This window comes from Bubalus kerabau, chromosome 4, assembly GCF_029407905.1.
Source record: "Bubalus kerabau isolate K-KA32 ecotype Philippines breed swamp buffalo chromosome 4, PCC_UOA_SB_1v2, whole genome shotgun sequence".
In the NCBI taxonomy this organism is placed as follows: domain Eukaryota; kingdom Metazoa; phylum Chordata; class Mammalia; order Artiodactyla; family Bovidae; genus Bubalus; species Bubalus kerabau.
In genome coordinates, this window is record NC_073627.1 from 51,976,217 (window position 1) to 51,996,429 (window position 20,213).

At 37.0% G+C, this 20,213-nt stretch overlaps 1 protein-coding gene across 2 annotated transcripts in view; it reads right to left on the reverse strand.

The window, feature by feature from the left end:
* Nucleotides 1-1,655: 1,655 nt before the first annotated feature.
* Nucleotides 1,656-20,213, reverse strand: part of APPBP2 (amyloid beta precursor protein binding protein 2) — a 61,012-nt gene continuing 42,454 nt past the window's right edge. For both annotated transcript variants that reach the window (XM_055577396.1, XM_055577394.1), the window contains exons 6-13: nucleotides 19,396-19,485; nucleotides 16,992-17,059; nucleotides 16,806-16,911; nucleotides 15,811-15,935; nucleotides 12,693-12,778; nucleotides 10,881-11,071; nucleotides 9,421-9,586; nucleotides 1,656-6,649 (exon numbers count right to left, since the gene is read on the reverse strand). In XM_055577396.1, coding sequence (XP_055433371.1) covers nucleotides 6,396-6,649; nucleotides 9,421-9,586; nucleotides 10,881-11,071; nucleotides 12,693-12,778; nucleotides 15,811-15,935; nucleotides 16,806-16,911; nucleotides 16,992-17,059; nucleotides 19,396-19,485 — 1,086 coding nt within the window. In that variant the 3' untranslated portion in view covers nucleotides 1,656-6,395. The remainder of the gene's footprint in view (nucleotides 6,650-9,420; nucleotides 9,587-10,880; nucleotides 11,072-12,692; nucleotides 12,779-15,810; nucleotides 15,936-16,805; nucleotides 16,912-16,991; nucleotides 17,060-19,395; nucleotides 19,486-20,213) is intronic.

Genomic DNA, 20,213 nt, shown 5'->3' on the forward strand with positions numbered 1-20,213 from the left:
TGGACAGGGAGGCCTGGCGTGCTGCGATTCATGGGGTCGCAAAGAGTCAGACACAACTGAGCGACTGAACTGAACTGAACTGATGAGTGAAAAACCACCTGATTCTGTGCTAAGCAGGAAGTTAAATGCCAATCTATTTTGACATGTTACATCAATGTTCTAATTCACAAATGTATCTCACAAGGCTTATCAATATACTGTCTGGAAGAGTACACTCACACTCTTTTCAAACTTCATATATCATGCCTGACTTAACTGCTTTATGCAGTTATCCAGAAACTTTAAAAAATTATAGTAACTCATAAAATTTACCATTTTAACTATTTGTAAGTGTGGTGTTAATTATGCAACTGATCTCCAGAACACTGTTATCTTGCAAAACTGAAACTCTACACCCATGAAGCAGCCACTCCCCATTTTCCTCCTCCCCAGCCTGACAACTATCATGCCATTTTCTGAGCATGACTAGCCTAGATACCTCATGTGAATAGAATCATAAACACCATTTACTTGCTTTCCCCTTTGTGACTGGCTTATACAAACATAATGCCCTCAAAGTTCATCCAAATTGTAGCAGGAGTCAGAATTTCCTTCCTGTTTAAGGCTGAAGAACATTATGCTGTGTGTATGGGCTACCTTTTGTTGCTTTCACCTTTTGGTTATGGTGAGTAATGCTGCTGTGAACACGGGTGTACATATGATCATACGACAATGGCTTTAACAAAACTTCAAATAAAATGCTGCATAACTAAGCACCAAGTGGCAACTCAAGCTTCCCTTGTCCTTTCAGCCTGATGAGAGAGTTTATGCAAGAAATGGCATTTTCAGCAATAGAAGAGCATGTTCAGAGTCATGGAGATGGAAAAGGAAATAAATTTAAATTCAGTAACACCAGGGAATTCCCTGGTGGTCCAGTTGTTAGGACTCTGCCCTTTCACTGCTGAAGATGCAGGTTCAATCCCAGGTCAGGGAATTAAGATCTCGAAGCTACATGGCTCGGCCAAAAAAAAAAAACAACAAACTGGTGATATATATATATCACCAAAGGTGGCAGGTGATGGAAGTCAATGCTGACCATTCCAAATGAAGGTGGGGCTTTGCCTAACATTCATCAGTTTTCTTCATAATCTGGTTTCATTTCCTGTCATTGTTTTCAGTGCTTTAGATTCATGCTGTTTCATGGTGGATTTTGAAAAAGACCTAAGCTGACCCCACCTTTCATACGAGGAAATGAAACACAAAGAGGCTTATAATGACACATCTCAAATTCCTAGCGTTAAGAGGCAGGGCTGGAAGCATAACCCATGCCCAGGGTACTCGCCCCTGACAGACACCCAGCAGAGCTTTATCTGTCTCATCACCCTTCCTCAGCCTTTGCGTGAGCCGAGGGAAAAGAAGGGTGTGATTACTTTTGTAAAGTCCCCAAAGCCCTCTGCATTCATGCAGTGCGTGTGTTTCCAAAGTACTTTCATAAGCGCCGTCTTAGGTGCTGTTACCAAGCGTCTCCCCTGCCACACGTCTCACCAGAAAGAGGGCACCGCTGCTCTAGTTCTGGCCGTTTCTCTCGTGTTGTTCACTAACAAAAGAGTCTGTGATGTTTAAACAGTCCCAAGTCCCAACCAAAAGTAAGCACAACTAAACTGGAAACAGATACACTGTGAGTGCAGGAACACTATATTTATTAAGTCGATAATTCATTTTTAGCAATACAAGTACAGAATATATCACAATGCTGGTTACAAACATACTTAGTATGGTATTAATGGTTACAAATAATGGTGGGCACTACAAGTTTGTGGTAAGGGTGATATGAAAGGTCATTCTGACACAATGAAGAATTGTCTTTAAAAAACCCATCGATGACCTTAGATATTTCTATAGAAATTACTGTGGCACTGTTAGTGGGGATTTTCATGTAAAGAATTGATAGTGATTTGCTTTTGTTTCCGTAAGAGCTTTTTGAGTCTATTAAACTAAAATCCCCGGTTGCTTAATAAAGTATAAAAATAGTACTGACCTGGTAATATTTAATAAAACATAGCATTCATTCACATCATAAAAGTAGAACTAAAGTGAAAAGTTTTTAGTTACCATGGCAACAGATCTTCCCATAAAAGGAATCGACAGAAATGAGTCATGTTACAGAAACGGTACCTGCAGTTATTTAGTGATCCAACACGTGTGCACCACAAACCAAGTTTTCTAGATATCTATATAGAGCATATATTTTTAATCTTAAATTTTACTTTTGAAAGAAAAATGTGCACTTCAACAAACTCACTAAGGCCACTCATGCTATATATGCCTAGGATTGCAATTAAAGAACAGCAATTATTTTAACAAATCCTCAAGCACACTCCTTCAGGTCACCAACAGGGTAAAACCAGTTTTCTGCCTAAAACATTCCTGAGATTTGTGGACAACTACTAATGTTCAAGCTGGAGATGAATTAAAATGTCAGATTAAAAAAAAAGGAATTTTCTAGCAAGAACTGAGGTCCTCCAAGAGGTGAAATATATATGCTAATTCTTAGAGCAAAAATAAAAGTCTTAGAGACGCTTTTACTTATAAATATTTTTCCAGTAGTAACTTTGCCATCCAGAAAAAGAACAGTTTGGAAGTAGCCAGGCTACAGATTCAGGGGGAAAAAAAATAGAGTGACAGTTTAATACAAGTATCCTCCTCTTTCTGAAAGTTCACTTTATCCTACTTTGCTTTTATCAAAGACCTGCATTAGCGCCTGTTTTTACTAACCGAAAACAGATCCAAAAACCATCACTTTCACAAATAAAGGTGAACAGCAAAAATGGCGTTCTGCGTGTGTCTGCACACGCATGGCTGTTGAGGAGGCAGCAGCAGCGAGCAGTGGGAGGGCACCGCCACGCTCCTCTCTTGGAACTGCGTTCAGCACCTCAGCTTCAAGCCGCCACAGCTTTGCCCGTGTGAGCTTCTATGCTTTCTCTGTGTATTTTGTGCATCGACTGGCAAGATGTGCCCTAAACTAACTGCCACTCTGCTGTTCACCTATTTTGGCTTACAGAGGTTTCATGGGAACACTCTACTTTTGGATAGTGGGGAAAGCCTGCTGTCCCTCCTCCTACTTAGCAGACCATTCTTTCTGTCTGTAAAGTATGGTCCAAAGTTTCCATCATGTTCTAGGCGTGTGTTTACTGTTCAGCATTCTGTCTGCACTGTCAGGGGCAGCCAAATGGCACGCTATTTATAAGACTGCAGCTGCTTGATCTGGTTTTCTCAAAATTATGAACTCTAACAGGCTAAGAGTGTTACAAAGGTCTTTGTCCAATCTTTCATTTTCACAAAACAAAGCACACCTGCGTGGAGGCTATTCCAAAGCAACAGCCAGCTGTTTCTGCTGAACAGAGACAGAGCTTTGATAATGTAAGGGTCCTAATGCTTTGGGCAAAGTCAGCTTTGGCGACCCATAAAAATTATGGTCTAAAAAACCCTCAACTGGCTCTCTGAAACTGAAGAAAGGAGTGACTGGCCACCTGTGTGGTACAGGAGTGTTACAGGGCTCCCTGATGCACCCAACTTGAGCAGCGCCAAACTTTAGGGAAAAAAACCCGAGTACAAGAGAGAACAAAGCCAGGAAAGGACAAGACCAAAGGCCTCTTACTTAATATTACTTTGTTGAACTGCCAGAAAAATCTTTTAAGTTGGTCTATGCTTTCTTATACACAACCCCACCATATACGAAAAATCTGTTCAAGCAATTGGTTATTGTGAAGTAAATTTTACTCTCTTTGAGACTGTTTTCCCCTACCCCCATAAATCATGATGATATTCACCTCTCTAACTTATCCTAAGCATTCCAACTAAAAGGATAAAACCCACACTTAAAATTATTAGGGTATTATTCTTCATTAGAACCAGAAATAATAGCATATTAAGTTATATCACTATCAGAAACTGGCAATCTCTTTTCTCAATCTAGAGTGTCTGCATTAAGTATATGGATTTATAGAAAACTACATTAAAGCAGTGGCAATATGGCAAACTATTAACAATGATTTTTTTTTTTTTTTTTAAGAAAAACTGGCTGTCATTTAACATCACCCTGTGATCCTAGGCTTCTAAATATCATGTTGCTTTATCACTGAGTGTGATCTGAGTTCAAACTGAATTAGAGAAGATGAGGCCTTAAGTCATTTGCTGGATTTTATCCTAGGAAATGCTGTATATGCACAAAACCAAAAATACAGATTAAAAAAAAAAAAAACTTCATATGAAAACATAAGTTTCAAAATATTTATTGAAAAACAATTTACCATGACATTCCTATACCACAAACATACCACAGGACTCTAAATAACCAACAAAAGTATACAAAGCCTATCCTTAAAATCTTTGGAGGTATTAAATATATAGGCCCACGAGGATAGAGCTGAGTAACTTAAAAATGTTAGTCCTTGGTCACACAGACTATTTGGTAATTAATAAAGAGGTGCCTCTTGGCATTAGATTGCAATTAACTGGGAGGGGGAGGGGAAGGTGTGCCAATGCGCTCTTTTCAATTCAAAATAATTCAGTATGAGCATTAAACCCAGCGTTCGAAATCACACAGCTATCATCTTAAAGACATCTGGGCTTGTTTCATTTCTTCTACCTCCCCTAGGGAATCCTCTCCTGGGAACTTAAAAACGGTGGGATCATAACTAACAAGATGGCAAATAACAGCTTTAAACAAGGTTATATTTGGGAAGGCCAAAAAAGTGTTTAAAATTGAATTGATCTGAAATTTCCAATTACTTCTTCTGCACTCCACGTGGTGGGCAGTCTAGATTTCCCCCCCTCCCATCCCAACACGCCTGTTAGACAGAAAACCTAAATTCAGCACACATCCACCCACCCACAGACCACTCCAAGCATTAGCCAGGAGCAACAACTCTTAACAGCCAAGTCATGAACCCCTGAAAATAGGGGGGAAAACCCTGATTCTTAACTATAGAGGCACCAAACAGGCCACTATAATAAGAACTGAGGTAAGGGCAACAGACCTTTTTTGTTTCTTGAATTGCTACATGTTACAACTTCTCAAATTTGAATATCACCTCAACATTAAACAACTTGACTGGCTTAAATGAAAAATCAAAACCCAATAAACAGAAAGAGGAGTTAGTGAAATAGATATATCATTAGGGGAAATCTTTACATTTGACTCTTGAATTTCATATAAAATGATCTATTGCTTGCATTTTTTTTTTTATCATAAACATGAAGGATTTCTAAGAATTGCTTATTAGGCGGCATTTGTTTTTCCATTAATCCCCATAAACCAAACATTGACCTAAAATTCCCATCTGGACATGAGCTATTTCATGACTCAGCCAATATACTTGCACACTGCGTTATTAGGGTAGCATATAAAATGAGAGGGATGGCTGCAGCAGATATTTATAGACTTGCTTAGGGCACTGCCGTCTGTGTGCCTTGACTGAAGATATGCCACTGAAACGGCCAAATTTCCCTAATCTGGTGTCTATTACATGAATACAATTTTTGTATTATCAGTTTTCATAATACATCTAAATGAAATCATTCTACGATAAAAGTAAAGGCAGGGGCTAAAATAATCATCTAAAACCTCTGGTCCAAATAACCCCTTTCTACATTAGGCTGGTCCTTTTCAGATCCTCCTGGTCCTGTTAGCAAAAGCGATCAGAGCATCTTGCCTTTTTGTACCCCCCAAAAACACAACAAAACCAAAACAACCAAAGAGTTAAAACTGCTGGTTTATCAGCTTTTCTATTACTTACAGGTCAACACTGGTCCAGTTCAGATGAATCTGACAGTCCTTCCCCCTTGTCATACAGCCCTGGAGTGGCTGTATGCATTTCTCTAGGTAAGGTTGCCAAACCTAAGTCAGGATGTCCCTCTGCTCTTAATAGTTGTGTTAACTTTTCTATACTGTGTATAAAGATTTTCCCCATAAAATTTCTTTACAGTACAGTATTGAATACCTCCTCAAGGAAGAATTATATGTTAAAAAGTTGTTAAAATCATCCTTACATAATAAGAATGCAATTCTTTTAAACTCTTAAATAGTTTTATTTAGGGGTTCTTTTTTTCTTTCAGGCTTTCTGCAAAATGAATTACTTTTTTTTAAAAAGAGAAAACAAAAAATTCCTGTTGTTTGTTCTACGAGGTTGAAAATATGGGCCAGACTACTTATACATGCGGTACATGCTGAACATAACTGAATATATGCTTATTCCTACGGACACTCTGCAAGAAAGGGATCACCCAAATAGGGTCAAAGGACTGGACCAGTGTTTCAATGCAAATTCCAGCCCCCTAAAAAACACGGTTTTGATTTCACAGTATGAATTCCCTGGAATCTGGGAAAAGGTAAGTTAGTGAACTGAGGTCTTCCCTCAGCAGCTCGGTCCCTCGACATTCTGCGCAATCAGGAAGGACTGCACCACTTCTTCAGTGGACTGGGGGCTGGTGTTGACGTCCTCAAGAGCATCGGTCACGGAATACTGCCGATCTCGTAACCGGTTCCAGTTAGACAGAACATTGTGATACTCAAACACTTTCTCATAATTTCCAATGGAGTTGTAAAGTTTAATGAGACCTCGGTAATCATATTCCAGTCCACTGTAGCCTTCACCAAAAAGTTTCTTCCCTGAAAGTAAACAGAAAAAGAAAGGAAGCTCAAATAATGAAATAACAAGTAGTTTCTACAATATAAGCTTAGTTCTTTAAAATAGGGTGTCTTTGTTTTATTCCTTTTAAAAAGAATAGATTCAATTAAAAAAAATTTTACTGGAATACAGTTGCTTTACAACATTGTGCTAGTTTCTTGCTATACAGCAAAGTGAATCAGCCATGCATACATGCTGTGTAATGCTGATCACTTCAGTCGTGTCCGACTCTGCGCGACCCAAGACGGCAGCCCACCAGGCTCCCGCGTCCCTGGGATTCTCCAGGCAAGAACACTGGAGTGGGTTGCCATTTCCTTCTCCAATGCATGAAAGTAAAAAGTGAAAGTGAAGTTGCTCAGTCGTGTCCAATTCCTAGCGACCCCATGGACTGCAGCCTCCCAGGCTCCTCCATCCATGGGATTTTCCAGGCAAGAGTACTGGAGTGGGCTGCCACTGCCTTCTTCGATATATATATGTCTCCACCCTTTTTTATATTTCCTTCCCATTTAGGTCACCACAGAACATCGAGCAGTGGGTTCTCACTAGTTATCTGTTTTATACTCAGCAGTGTGTTTATCAGTCCCAAACTCCCAATCATTCCACCCTCAAGTTGAAACAGATTCAATTCTTTTATCAGGGTTTACGGACACAGTCTTACTCACAGCCTACTTCTAAGACTTAAAAAAAATTCTCTTGTCTAAGGTCATTGGTCTCTCTAGAATAAAATTATAAAATTTCAGTTTGAAGGGAGTTTATGAAGACCTCCTAGCTCATTTACAGGGCATACTGTTTTTAAAAAAGCAAAGTATCTGGAGTATGCCACCTTTTATGTAAAGTAAAATATTTATGTCTCTGAACTCTTATGCCAGAAAATATACAGAAGCGCGACACTGGTAGTCCAGTTGTTAAGAATCCACCTGCCAATGCAGGGAAAACAGGTTCGCTCTCTGGTCTGGGGGGATCCCACATGCCTTGGGGCAACTAAGCCAGAGAGCCACAACCACTCTACCGAGTCCAAGCTCTAGCGCTGAGAGACACAACTACGAGGCCACGTGCCCCAACTACCAGAGCCTGCATGCCGAGAGCCCGCGCTCAGCAACGAGAAGCTGTGCACAGCAACAAGACCCAGCACAGTCAAAAATAAAAAACAAAAACAAAAAACACAGGAAAAATAGATGAGAAACTAACAAGACCAGTTACTCACAGGAATGACTGGCGAGGAGAAATTAAGGGCAGTCACACTTCTGTGAGAAGACCTTTCTGCACAGCTGACTATTTTTTTTGGTTATGCCGTGTGGCTTGTGGGATCTTAGTTCCCTGACTACGGATCAAACCCAGGCCCTCAGCAGTGACAGTGAGGAGTTTTAACCACTGGACTGCCAGGGAACTCCACAGTTCTAACTTTTCAGAGTATTAATATTTCACAGTCAAATAATTTAGCAGACTAAATAAAAACAGGGGAATGTTACACAAACATAAGCAAATGAACCTAGTTCTCTCCTAAATGAGTAACTTAACTGATAGCAGGTGGCAGGGAGATAAGCAACCTAAGTAAATTCTGAATACAGTATTCTGATTATATACCTTCAGGTTAAGGACAAGGTAAAATGTAAATGAATTATTAGGCTCTAAGCAGTAACTCTGGTGTTCATAGTACTATGGGTTAACAATTCTAAAACTACTTTTTGTGTATTGTAGGGTTAAGCAAGATACTCTATTATGGATAATGAGGAATCTTCACATACACGGATATATGATTTGAGGCAAAGGTAGCACAGCAGAGGGGAAAGACAGTGTTTTGAAAAAACGGTCCTGGTCAACTGTATATCCATACAGAAGGGAAAAAGGAAGAGGGGAAGAAATTTGATCGCTACCTCACAAATTTCCAGAAGATAATCTCCCGAAAGAGTATCTTCTGACTTTGGGGTAGAAAAATATTTCCAAAACACAATTTAAAAAGTGTCAACCATAAAATAAAAGAGCAATAATTACAATATTATATGTAATTAATATTACATTAAATTTTAAGAACGTTTGTTCTTTGAAAGGCACCGTTAAGAAACAAGCAGTACAGGGACAGTTATCTGCAACATGTTTAACTAACAAAGGGCTTGTTACATCTAAAGTATATAAGGAACTTCCATAAACCAAGAAGAAAGTGACAGACAAATTCAATAAAAACATGAGAAGAGTTTTAACAGGCACAACATTAGATGATGACCACAGTACTTTATTTTGTGATCGGTCTGAACTGAAAACAATTCAAATATCAACTAATAGTAGAATGGATAAATAATGACATACTAATTCAATACAATATTACAAGGCACTAGAAATTAACAAGCAACAGGGATATGAACAACACTGATGTATTTTACAATTGATGTTCACCAAAAGAAACAAAGCATATAAAAAGATACATTGTATTTCATTTATATCAAGTTCTAAAACAGCTAAACTTTGTCTAATTTAAAATCAGGAGAAGGGTGAGGATGGGCTAGAGGTAGTGTTTATACAAATTTTTAAAATGACTATTCTCGCCTTTACTTGACACGCTACTGTCATATTTCTTATTCCTGGCTTCAATTATCGGTAAATAATCTTTAGCAAAATGTTTTAGAAGACTTCTCAGTGGCTCCTGGAGATCCTGAGCAGCTCTAAACTCATTTAAGTCTTAATAATAACACTTCCCTATACAACATATAAGACATGTTGATCTCTCATCAATTAAAACAATTTTAAAGTAACATACCAATTGCTATAGATCGCAAATAAAGTTTCTCAGCATTTTCATACTGATTCATGTCATAATTATATAAAGAAGCCAGATGTCCCACCGAAAGGGCTACTTCATAATCTTCTTGACCAAGAAGTTGTTCTTTAATCTGAATTGCTTTGATGTGCATTTCTTCAGCTTCCTGAAAAATAATCAAGCTGTATTAACCATTAGGTTATACTTTTTACTATGTCAACAACTCTTATCCAATTAGTAACATTCTTCTAAATGCCAAAAACAGCTTATGGATGGCGTAAGGTAATCCGATCAGAGAAGACACTACATTGTTCCAAAAGCTGCCTATGGGAAGCATCACTGGCTTCGGGAAGCTATGCACATGAGCTGACAAAACACTGAAACACACCAAAAGGACAAGAGAAAACGTGTCCATGTAATGAAAAGCTGTTAGAAGAAATTAATATCAAAATATTCTAAAATGAAAACTTCTTTCAATTTAACACACTTCAAAATTTAATTGAACTGTGTTAAGAAACTATATTATTTTACATAGAAGTATATTTTATTATTTCATTTTTTGGAGTTTTGACAATTTTTATCTCAATAAACAGGTTAACTGAGGAATGTGTAAACTGATTTTCAGATAAAAATGAATGTCTTAGATAGCAACTCTCATTCCTTTCTTACTGTGACTCTATAAGAATTGATGCTTTTGAACTGTGGTGTTGCAGAAGACTCTCGCGAGTCCCTTGGACTGCAAGGAGATCCAACCAGTCCATCCGAAAGGACATCAGTCCTGGGTGTTCACTGGAAGGACTGACGCTGAAGCTGAAACTCCAATACTTTGGCCACCTCATGCGAAGAGTTGACTCATTGGAAAAGACCCTGATGCTGGGAGGGATTGGGGGCAGGAGGAGAAGGGGACGACAGAGGATGAGATGGCTAGATGGCATCACTGACTCGATGGACATGAGTGTGAGTGAACTCCGGGAGTTGGTGATGGACAGGGAGGCCTGGCGTGCTGTGATTCATGGGGTCACAAAGAGTCGGACACAACTGAGCGACTGAACTGAATGAACAGTAATAAGAATTTATAACCTAAAGTTCTAAAAGGAAACTAAATTCAGTATATTTTTACCACTACAATTATACAATACTTGCATTATCTTACATTTCTTGCACATCTAACTATGTGTCAGGCATTCTAAGTGTTCGATTTAAACTATTAGCTAAGAGCTATGTTTTAAGTCTGATATATATTTTTTTCTATGGTTTGTATTTTTGAATTTTATTTATATTTTGACTGTTTTATACTAGCTATTTTCTCAATTCTTATGTGAAATAATATGGAAGTACAATAAATGTATACTTCATAATTTAAGATTACTGAGGAAGCATTACTTAAGATTTATTATTCACATTATACTTTATTACCTAAGATTACTTAGACAGAAAAATACAGTAAAATGTGCTCCTACCTTAAATTTTCTCATTGACTGATAAAGTCTTCCAAGGTTTCCATAGTGTTTTGCAGTCTGTACATTAAATTCTCCAAAAGCTTTTTTAGCTAGTTGGAGTGAAGACAGGTGCAAATCATGAGCTTCTTGAAGCAGCCTCTGTTCAGTTTCTTTATTATGACAATCAATAGCAATCTCCTCTAAAATAAGTGCTATGAATAAGAAGGCAATAAAATCAGTGCACTTTCAAACCATGTATCAAAGCTCATCAGAACATAAACTTTAGAATTGAATTTTATAAATGTTACTTGTATACACTTATATATGTTTATGGTTTAGAACCATAAACCATATAACATACCAAAGAACTGGTAAAGATGAGCGTATTCCATTTTAATGAAAAAACAAAACAAAACACTTTTGGGGTCATTCTATTTTGCATAGTATAATGGATTTCAAATGTAAGAAAAACAACAGTATACAACAAATTATTTTGCAGAATTACTATTTTACCAGATCGGTTTGCTCTGCTGACGTGAAATTGTTTTTTAAGCAAACAGAAGAAAGACAAGAATGAAAAGGCAAATTTTTTTAAATTGTGAAACTGTGTCAAGGACTACCTAACCACTCTTGAAAACTGTGAAACCACATTTGCAAACTATATAACCTTTAACCAAATAGAAGTAAAAGAACTGGTTTCCTCCTAACTCACTTGACCAGTCAATCAGATAAGAAGATAATTTAACTTCAAAGTCCTATTTGAGACCCTCAAACTCCATTTAAAGTCTTACAAATACATATTCTTTAACCGGGCAATTTTATTGCTAGGAAAATTGTTCATATGCACAAAAAGTAAGAGATTTAGCTCACTGTAGCATTTTTAAAGAACAAAAGATTAAAAAAAATTTAGAGGTCCAATAAGACATGTGCAGTTAAATACATTAGAAAACTAGAAAAAACATCAGAAAAAAGGATATATACCTACATGTATTGAAATGAGAAAATGTTTGTACTACATCGAGTGAACAAAGCAGATTACAGAACTAAAAAAAAAATTATTCACTCATTTCAGTCTTCGAAGAAAGAAAAGCCTAAAAAAAATATTTGTCCACATGTTGATTCTGGATTGATGAGATTTCGATTAACTTAACTTTTTCTCTTTTAATTCTTGACATCATGTATTACTTGCATGACTTCAAAAATGCAAACCTAAAGGGGAGGTAAAGCCTAGTTCCAGAATTAAGGTAAAAGTTCTTCATCATGCAAGGAATTACCACATGGGTGACCCAATCGTCAGCAAAATGAAAGGCCCTTGGTAAGTGACTGCAGAAGAGTTAAAAAGTAAAGAAGAAAGTGGCATGTGGTACGAGCCTTGCAACACTGAAGGTAACCTGATATGGAACCGAGTTTCAGAGTCTTGCACAATAAAGGTGAAGGCGTGTGAAAACCCATCTGCAGTGTCATGTGATTCTTCAATCCTCCCCTCAAAAGAAAGGCATGAATGAATGAAAGGAAAGAGAAAAAGGAGGGAAGAGGCAAGTAGAAGGAAGGAAGAAAGAAGGGTACTCCAGCTTACTAACAATGTTGTATGAGAGAAGCAAACAACTTTTCATTATGAACCACTGGAAAGTCTTAGAGATGTGGGCAAATATGTTAAATCAGTGATTGTCTGTTTTAGTAATATACAGTCTAATTCTGAGGAAACAAACAAATATTCCTATTTTAATCAATTTTAAAATGTCAGAGAGTAGGCATCTATTATAATTGACAGCTAAAGAAGTCTTAAAATACATCTATCTATCTATCTATAGGAGACTAGATTACAAAGGGTACCTTTCACCCTCTTTGAAGAAGCCAAAAGAAGATGATCTTCAGGTAGGATGTGGGTAATGATACCAATAGCTCTTTCTGCATGAAACCTGCAATACAGAAGATAAATCCTGGCATTTCTTTTATGTTACAAATAATTTAGGCATTAAAAACCCCCATAATTTATAACATAATACTGGTAGAATTTCTAAAACTAGCTGTGGTAAAGGACAAGTTTTTTGCTTTAACATTCCAATCTTTTGTACACTGAGTTTTTTTCCCTCCTTTATTTTTATTTGAAGGATAATTAAATGAACTTTTAAACACCCAGTGGATTCCCATCTATCTCCCTCATAACCAACTGTGAAATTACTATCACAGCCTACAAGGCTTAATACAATATGATCTTTCACTGGGTTACCTCTCTGACCACATCTCCTACCATTATCAGAAGTAATTCCTTCTTTCCCTTCTAGCCACATAGGAACAGCAGTTTTCTGAACATGTAAAGCAGTTCTAGCCCAGGATTCTTGCATTTGTTTTATTGTCTCTCTGGAATGGTTGTTCCCTGAATATCCACATGGTTTACCCTCAATGAACTCTTTCCAGATCAGCCTATACAGAAGACCCTAAAAAAATCTACCATCACTCTCTAAACTCTTAGCTTATTTTATTCTTCTTCACAGCATGTATTCTCATCTGACATGTTTGGTTATTGTTTCATGGCTCATCCTGTCAAACAGAAGGCAAGTTATTTGTCTATTTTATCTACCAGTTCCTTTCAAACAACTCTACACTTTCTATTCCCATCTTTCTTGGACTGCAAGGAGATCAAACCAGTCAATCCTCAAGGACATCAGTCCTGAATATCACTGGAAGGCCTGATGCTGAAGCTGAAACTCCAATACTTTGGCCACCTGATGTGGAGAACTGACTCATTGGAAAAGACCCTGATGCTGGGAAAGATTGAAGGCAGGAGGAGAAGGGGATGACAGAGGATAAGATGGTTGGATGATATCACCAACTCGATGGACAGGAGTTTGAGTAAACTCCAGGAGTTGGTGATGGACAGGGAGGCCTGGCATGCTGCAGTCCATGGGGTCGCAACGAGTCGGACATGACTGAGCTACTGAACTGAAGCGATCATCAATTTTCTCAGATCTATCTTCCAATCTGCTGTCTCTTTAGTTGTATCTAATGCTATTTAATTTGTCTACTGAGTTTTAATGTCAATGACTATTTTCTAATTCTAGCTATTATAATTTGTTTTCATAATAAGTGTTTATTAACATAATTCATACCACCACAATTTAAAGTGTACAACAGAAGGTTTTTGGCATATTTCACAGTTATGCACATATCACTATTAATTTCACAATATTTTCATCCCCCCCCAATAGAAACTTTGTGCCCATTAGCAGTCACTTCATTTTCCTCCAACTTCCCCAACTCTAGGCAACCACCAATTTACTTTCTGTTTCTACAGGCTTGCCTAGTCTAGACATTTCATACAAATGAAATTATATAATATGCGGTCCTCTGTGGCTGGCTTCTTTCACCTACACATTGTTTTAAAGATTCATTCAAGCTGCAGCATGTATCGGTCATTTTATGTTACTGTGTATTTCTGGCTGCTCCAAGCGGCATGTAGGATATTAGTTCCCCAACCAGAAATAACTCATGCTCCCTGTGGTGCAAGTGTAGAGTCTTAACCACTGAACCGCCAGGAAAGTCCCATTTATTTGTGTTATTGAAGTATACTTGATTTACTGTGTGTGTAAGCGTTAGGTATATTGCAAAGTGACTCAGACATACATATAGTTCCTCAGTTTATTTTTATATCTGCCTTTTTTCCTTAAGTTTCCCTCTAAAGCATTATTGATTCCTTCTTTTATATCAGTGTCAGCAATTTTTTTTTTCCTGTACAGGGCCATACAGTAAACATCTCAAGATTATGCGGTACACACTCTGTCCCAACTATTCAACTCTGCTGTTGTAGCATAAAAGCAACCACACCCAAAACAGGAGTGCATGAGCACTGCCAGGTTCCAATTAACCTTTATTTTGCCTTCAGGCCATAGTTTGCCAACCCATTTATACCCTTAGTCATCTAAGAATCCTTACTTTATAGCATCAACCAAAACATTCTGTTAACTGATATTTTTAGTGTTCTAATCTTGTTCATCATGCCTTCTGACTCACTCACAGAGAAAATGTTCCCTTATTTAAAAACATTTTTTATGGTGAGTTCATCTTAGTTAGAGTTAGGTCTAAGGGAAGTCTGTATGGCTTGGACTGAAGGTTAACTATTACCAAGAGCTTTGTATTTTCTCCTTAAAAGCATCCTAAAAGAAATCAGCAGTCTCAAAGTACTTCTTAATGTTTTCCTTGGTTTGGGGTTTCCTGTATGCATGATGCCCAAATACAAGGGAGAAGTCGATAGCCTATAAATTCCCCCATGAGGCTCGTTTTGTTCAACTGAGAGCTCAGCCTAAGATGGACAAACTTCCATGTCACCTCTCTTGCTAGTGGGCAGTTTTTTCCCTGGTCTACCCTTTCCCTGAGGGTGTAGCTTTGATCTTGGCTTCAGTTTTAAGTCACAGCCTCCTGTGGGCTAAATGCCTTATCTCTTAAAACCAGGACTGGTATTCAACCAAGGTTACAGAAACTTCTAAGGCCTTCCAAGCCTTACCACCCCAGAACAGTTACACCATAGTTCATGCCTACCCTTTTGGGTTTTAGTCCATTATTGGCCATTGGGAATTTCCTCTCTCTCTCTTACAAGCTCAGTTATGCATTAAAAAAGATGACTGTCAGTCAGTATTTCTGCATGTTATGATCAGGTTTGTACACCACTGTATTAGTCAAGGAAAAATTACTGAAGGGGATACTTAAAAAAAAGACATTTTATATGATGATATAAAAGTCTCAATGTCAAACCACATACGATCTAAATGAATGGCTTATAAATTGGGATGATTTAAATGACTTAAAGAACATTTTAGGGATCTTGTTAAAGTTCCAGGAGGACAACTTTAATCCATTAATTTATACATTAAATAGTACTGTGTTAGGGAAAAAGCAAAACAAAACAAAATAGCAATAGCATTTAATTCCTCATGAAAAGGAAAGTAGAACTTACAGTGCATTGTCAAATTTCCCAGAGCTATACTGGTGAACATAAGAAGAATACGCCAAGTCTTCATGAGCTGTTGCTACGTGAATATTTTTGCCACCAAACACTGACTGCCGAATGTCAAGGGCTGCCTGAAAGAGTCAAGAAAATAACTGATAATACTGTGAATGCTTAGAAAACACTACCTAGTTAAACTAAGCAGTCTAGTGACCTAAATATATATTTTATATACTCAACCCCATCAGTTTTGGAAAAAGTTCTGCTGTAGTTAGATCACATGTATGCTTAGTGGCTTCAGTCGTGTCCGACTCTCTGCGACCCCATGGACCATGGCCTGCTAGGCTCCTCTGTCCATGGGATTCTCCAGGCAAGAATATTGGAGTGGGTTGCCATTTCCTTCTCCAAATTTAGGTCACAACAGAACATAAAAGTCACTCACGGCTTGATTTTCTGAAGAGTAAGTCTGAATTAAAAGGCAATGGCTTACTAATAAAAGTCATTCACATGTCTTAGGAATTACATTAGTGTTTTTTCTCTATATCCTCCTCAGAAATAAACTATAAAATCAGGGATACCTTGTCCAGAGTGATGGCATAACAAATCATGTACCTAAGATTGACTAAGGCCTAAAATAACTGTTATCTACCCTTCTTGCTACTACAAGGGCACTATAATGATTTGTGCTCAAGTAACAACAAAGACATCATCTGGGTAAATGAAAAAATTGAAAACTACTCCTAAATACTGACCCACAACTCCAAACTTTTTCCCTAGATGAGCCTCTTTAATTCCTAAAACAGTAAGTCTTAAGAAGTTTTACTTCTTTAATTCCTAAAGAAGTTAAGTTTTACTTCTGTTATTATTTAGTAAAATAATGGTGTGCCATATATGAGAAAGGGCTCCGAAAAAGTTATTTTTAGAGAGTAGTTTATACACCATAAACAAATTATAGCTCAGCAAGTCAATTTAGGTTGAAAGAAAAAGTGTAACTATTAACATACCTGATAAATTGCAACAGACTGACAGATATTATCTACATTGAGTAAGTAGAACCCATAATCTAGCAGTGTATCAGAATATTTTGGGTGTTTGGATCCAAAATGATCCCTATAAAAAGATACAAAACTATTAGGATATAAAGTAGAGAGAGACAATTTTAAATGGTATTTTTAATAACAATCACGTACCGTGCCAAATACACTGCATGTTTAATTAACTGCTCTGCTTTCTTAAATTCACGTTTTACAACACAAGCCTAAAGATGAAATGAAAAATTGTTAAATAACTCACAAACAGTTAATGAATGTGTTAAATACGATTTATATATTCAAACTACAATGGTTAAAAAGAAAAAAACATCTTCAAACATAAATAGAATGGATCTATTTGTAATTTCTTTCCTTCCAAGTATTTGAAAATTCCATTATAAACAGATGTGTACATATCCTGAGTAATTATAAAACTTAAAATTTTCAGTCATGCCCAGAACTAAACTGTTATAACAAAGGTATCTTAAAAAGCTCATATATTCCCATTCTTACATGTTATTAAAATAGTGGGGGGTGGGGGGGGTTGCGTGTGTATTTTTGAGATTAATTGTCAGTTGCTTCATTTGCTATTATTTTCTCCCATTCTGAAGGCTGTCTTTTCACCTTGCTTATAGTTTCCTTTGTTGTACAAAAGCTTTTAAGTTTAATTAAGTTCCATTTGCTTATTTTTGGTTTTATTTCCATTACTCTGGGAGGTGGGTCATAGAGGATCCTGCTATGATTTACATCAGAGAGTGTTTTCCCTGTTTTCCTCTAGGAGCTCTATACTTTCAGGTCTTACATTTAGATCTTTAATCCACTTTGAGTTTATTTTTGTGTATGGTATTAGAACGTGTTCTAGTTTCATTCTTTTACAAGTGGTTGACCAGTTTTCCCAGGACCACTTGTTAAAGAGATTGTCCTTTCTCCATTGTATATTCTTGCCTCCTTTGTCAAAGATAAGGTGTCCACAGGTGCGTGGATTTATCTCTGGGCTTTCTATTTTGTTCCACTGATCTATATTTCTGTCTTTGTGCCAGTACCATACTGTCTTGATGACTAGCTTTGTAGTATAGGAAAAAAAAAAAAGAAAAACAACTAAATGAAATATATTGCTTAGCTCTACTAAGCAATGTCCTGGGTGTTTTACATGCTCTGCTTCATTTAACTGAAAGGAAAAATCTACAAGTAAGGTCTCTTCAAAATTCCCATTTTAAAGAGAATGAAACTGAGGCACAGAGACATTAATGAAGTTAATAGTATTTCAAAGAGATGCTTTTTTGGTGAGCGTATTTATCTACACTTAGAAAACTTCATGGGAAAGGGCATTTTCCATCTAGATTGTTGGGGAACAAACCCGCTTTCAATTCTATCTATTAAAAAAATTAAATATGTTATTTACATCCAAAAATAAATAAATAAAATAAAATAGTGGGGGTGAGGTGGGGGGAGACGGTTCACCGTTATTTCCTAAAGTACTTATTTATATCCCAGTGGCTTAAAACTATTTGGAAGTTTTCCATCTAATAATCTTTAAATGTACAGAATTCCAAGTATTCCTATTACTTCTTAAAATGTTCTGATTCATGGGAAAGTCAGTAGACTTTAACTAAGTATCATTTAAATACAGAAATATAAATCTTGCACATAAATTAAGCTGTCTTTATACTAAATGCATATTCAATGTTTTAAATTAAAAAACATATTACTGTCTCTTCTAGCTCTAATGATTACCTGAATATTTATGCTATTTACTTGCTCTAAAATGACTTAATAAATTTTACAGAAATCTTAAGACTCTTCTAAATCTGTCATTTTAGAAAAATTCTTCTAACTGAAATTTCCGTATATAAAACCAGCCAAAGTGGAATATTCAAAATGGAAAAGCTCTGGGAAATACTGTATCTGAAAATGGTATCAATGCTTTAAAGCTTCAGTTTACTAAAGCAGCAATTTAAAAATATTACTAAATGATTTCAAAGACTTAATTCATTCTGTTTTTTTTACCCAGTAAGAAGAAACATCAAGTAAGTATTGCCTATCAGGTCAAGAACAGAAAGCTATCACACTGTGAGACTGCAATACTGTGACTGAAAGATTTAATACTAGGCTATCCTTTAGGAGAAAAGTGACCAAAGCCCATACAATCACGGCATAAGGAATTCAGGTTGCTGTAAAGGTTTAAGAAGAAGCCAGATTCCTGAAACTGAGCATAAAAATTTAGAAAATAGATGTTGGTATCCATGAGTATGCAACACTTAATTTTTTAAATAGCAGGTGGTGGTTGTTGCTGTTCAGTCACTCAGTTGTGTCTGATTCTTTGCGACCCCATGGACTACAGCCCACCAAGGCTCGTCTGTCCTTGGGATTCTCCAGGCAAGAATACTGGAGTGAGCTGCCATTTCTTTCTTCAAAAGATCTTCCCAGATCAGGGATTAAATCTGTGTCTCCTGCACTGGCAGGCAGAGCCACCAGGGAAGCCCCCAAACAGTAGGTTAATTAACACAAATTTGAAGCTTATTAAACTCTATAATCCATTTAATAATTTTAACATTATATTTACCTTAGAAGCTTGTCTTAAAACATCCACCACGACTTTGACTGGTAAGCTTGTTGTGATTTCTTTCATTGCCTCAATGCACCATTTGTATGCCTAAAAAAATTTACAGAAGAGCAAACCCTGTGATGTATCAAATTGACAGTATTCAATGAAATGCTTAAGAATTTTTCCCGCAAGCTTTCAAGTACCTGAATAAGGAAGACACACAAAATATTTACACTTAAAATTTCCTCTCAGAGGCTGAGTTTTCTTTAAAGTATGCTCGTTACATTTTTCTTTGGATATGTGACACATATTCAGGACATCAGAAGCATGTTCTTTCTGTCCCAGAGCCTCTGCACATACCATTTCCTCTGCCCTAAGATACATTCCCCTCCTTCCTCTAACCCCCTAAACCACCTAAGCTGTCCTTCAGGTTTCCGCTCCAGACAAGGTTTCCTGTACTTTCCTCCCCCTACTGTAACACTTCTTTGTGATATTGTTCTACTACAATCGCTTGTGTAGTTGGGTGCTCACTTTGTGCTAGCTCTTGTTCTAAGCTTTTTATGTGCAGTGATACAGTTAACCAACACAACACCTCTTTGAGACAGTGTCACACAATGTGCTAGGGCCTAGGTATCTAGTAGGGGACAAAAATAGAATGGCGTTCATCTCCTAGTGCTTAGTAGGGTGGAGGGTGGGGAAGCAAAATGAATTATTCTGGATAGTAAGAACTGCTTCAAGGAAACAAAAAATATTACAAAAGGATCATAAAAATGTGGGGAAAACCACCTGAAAATTAGAAAGTAAACATTTGTTTTCTTCTATAAGCTTCCACCTCT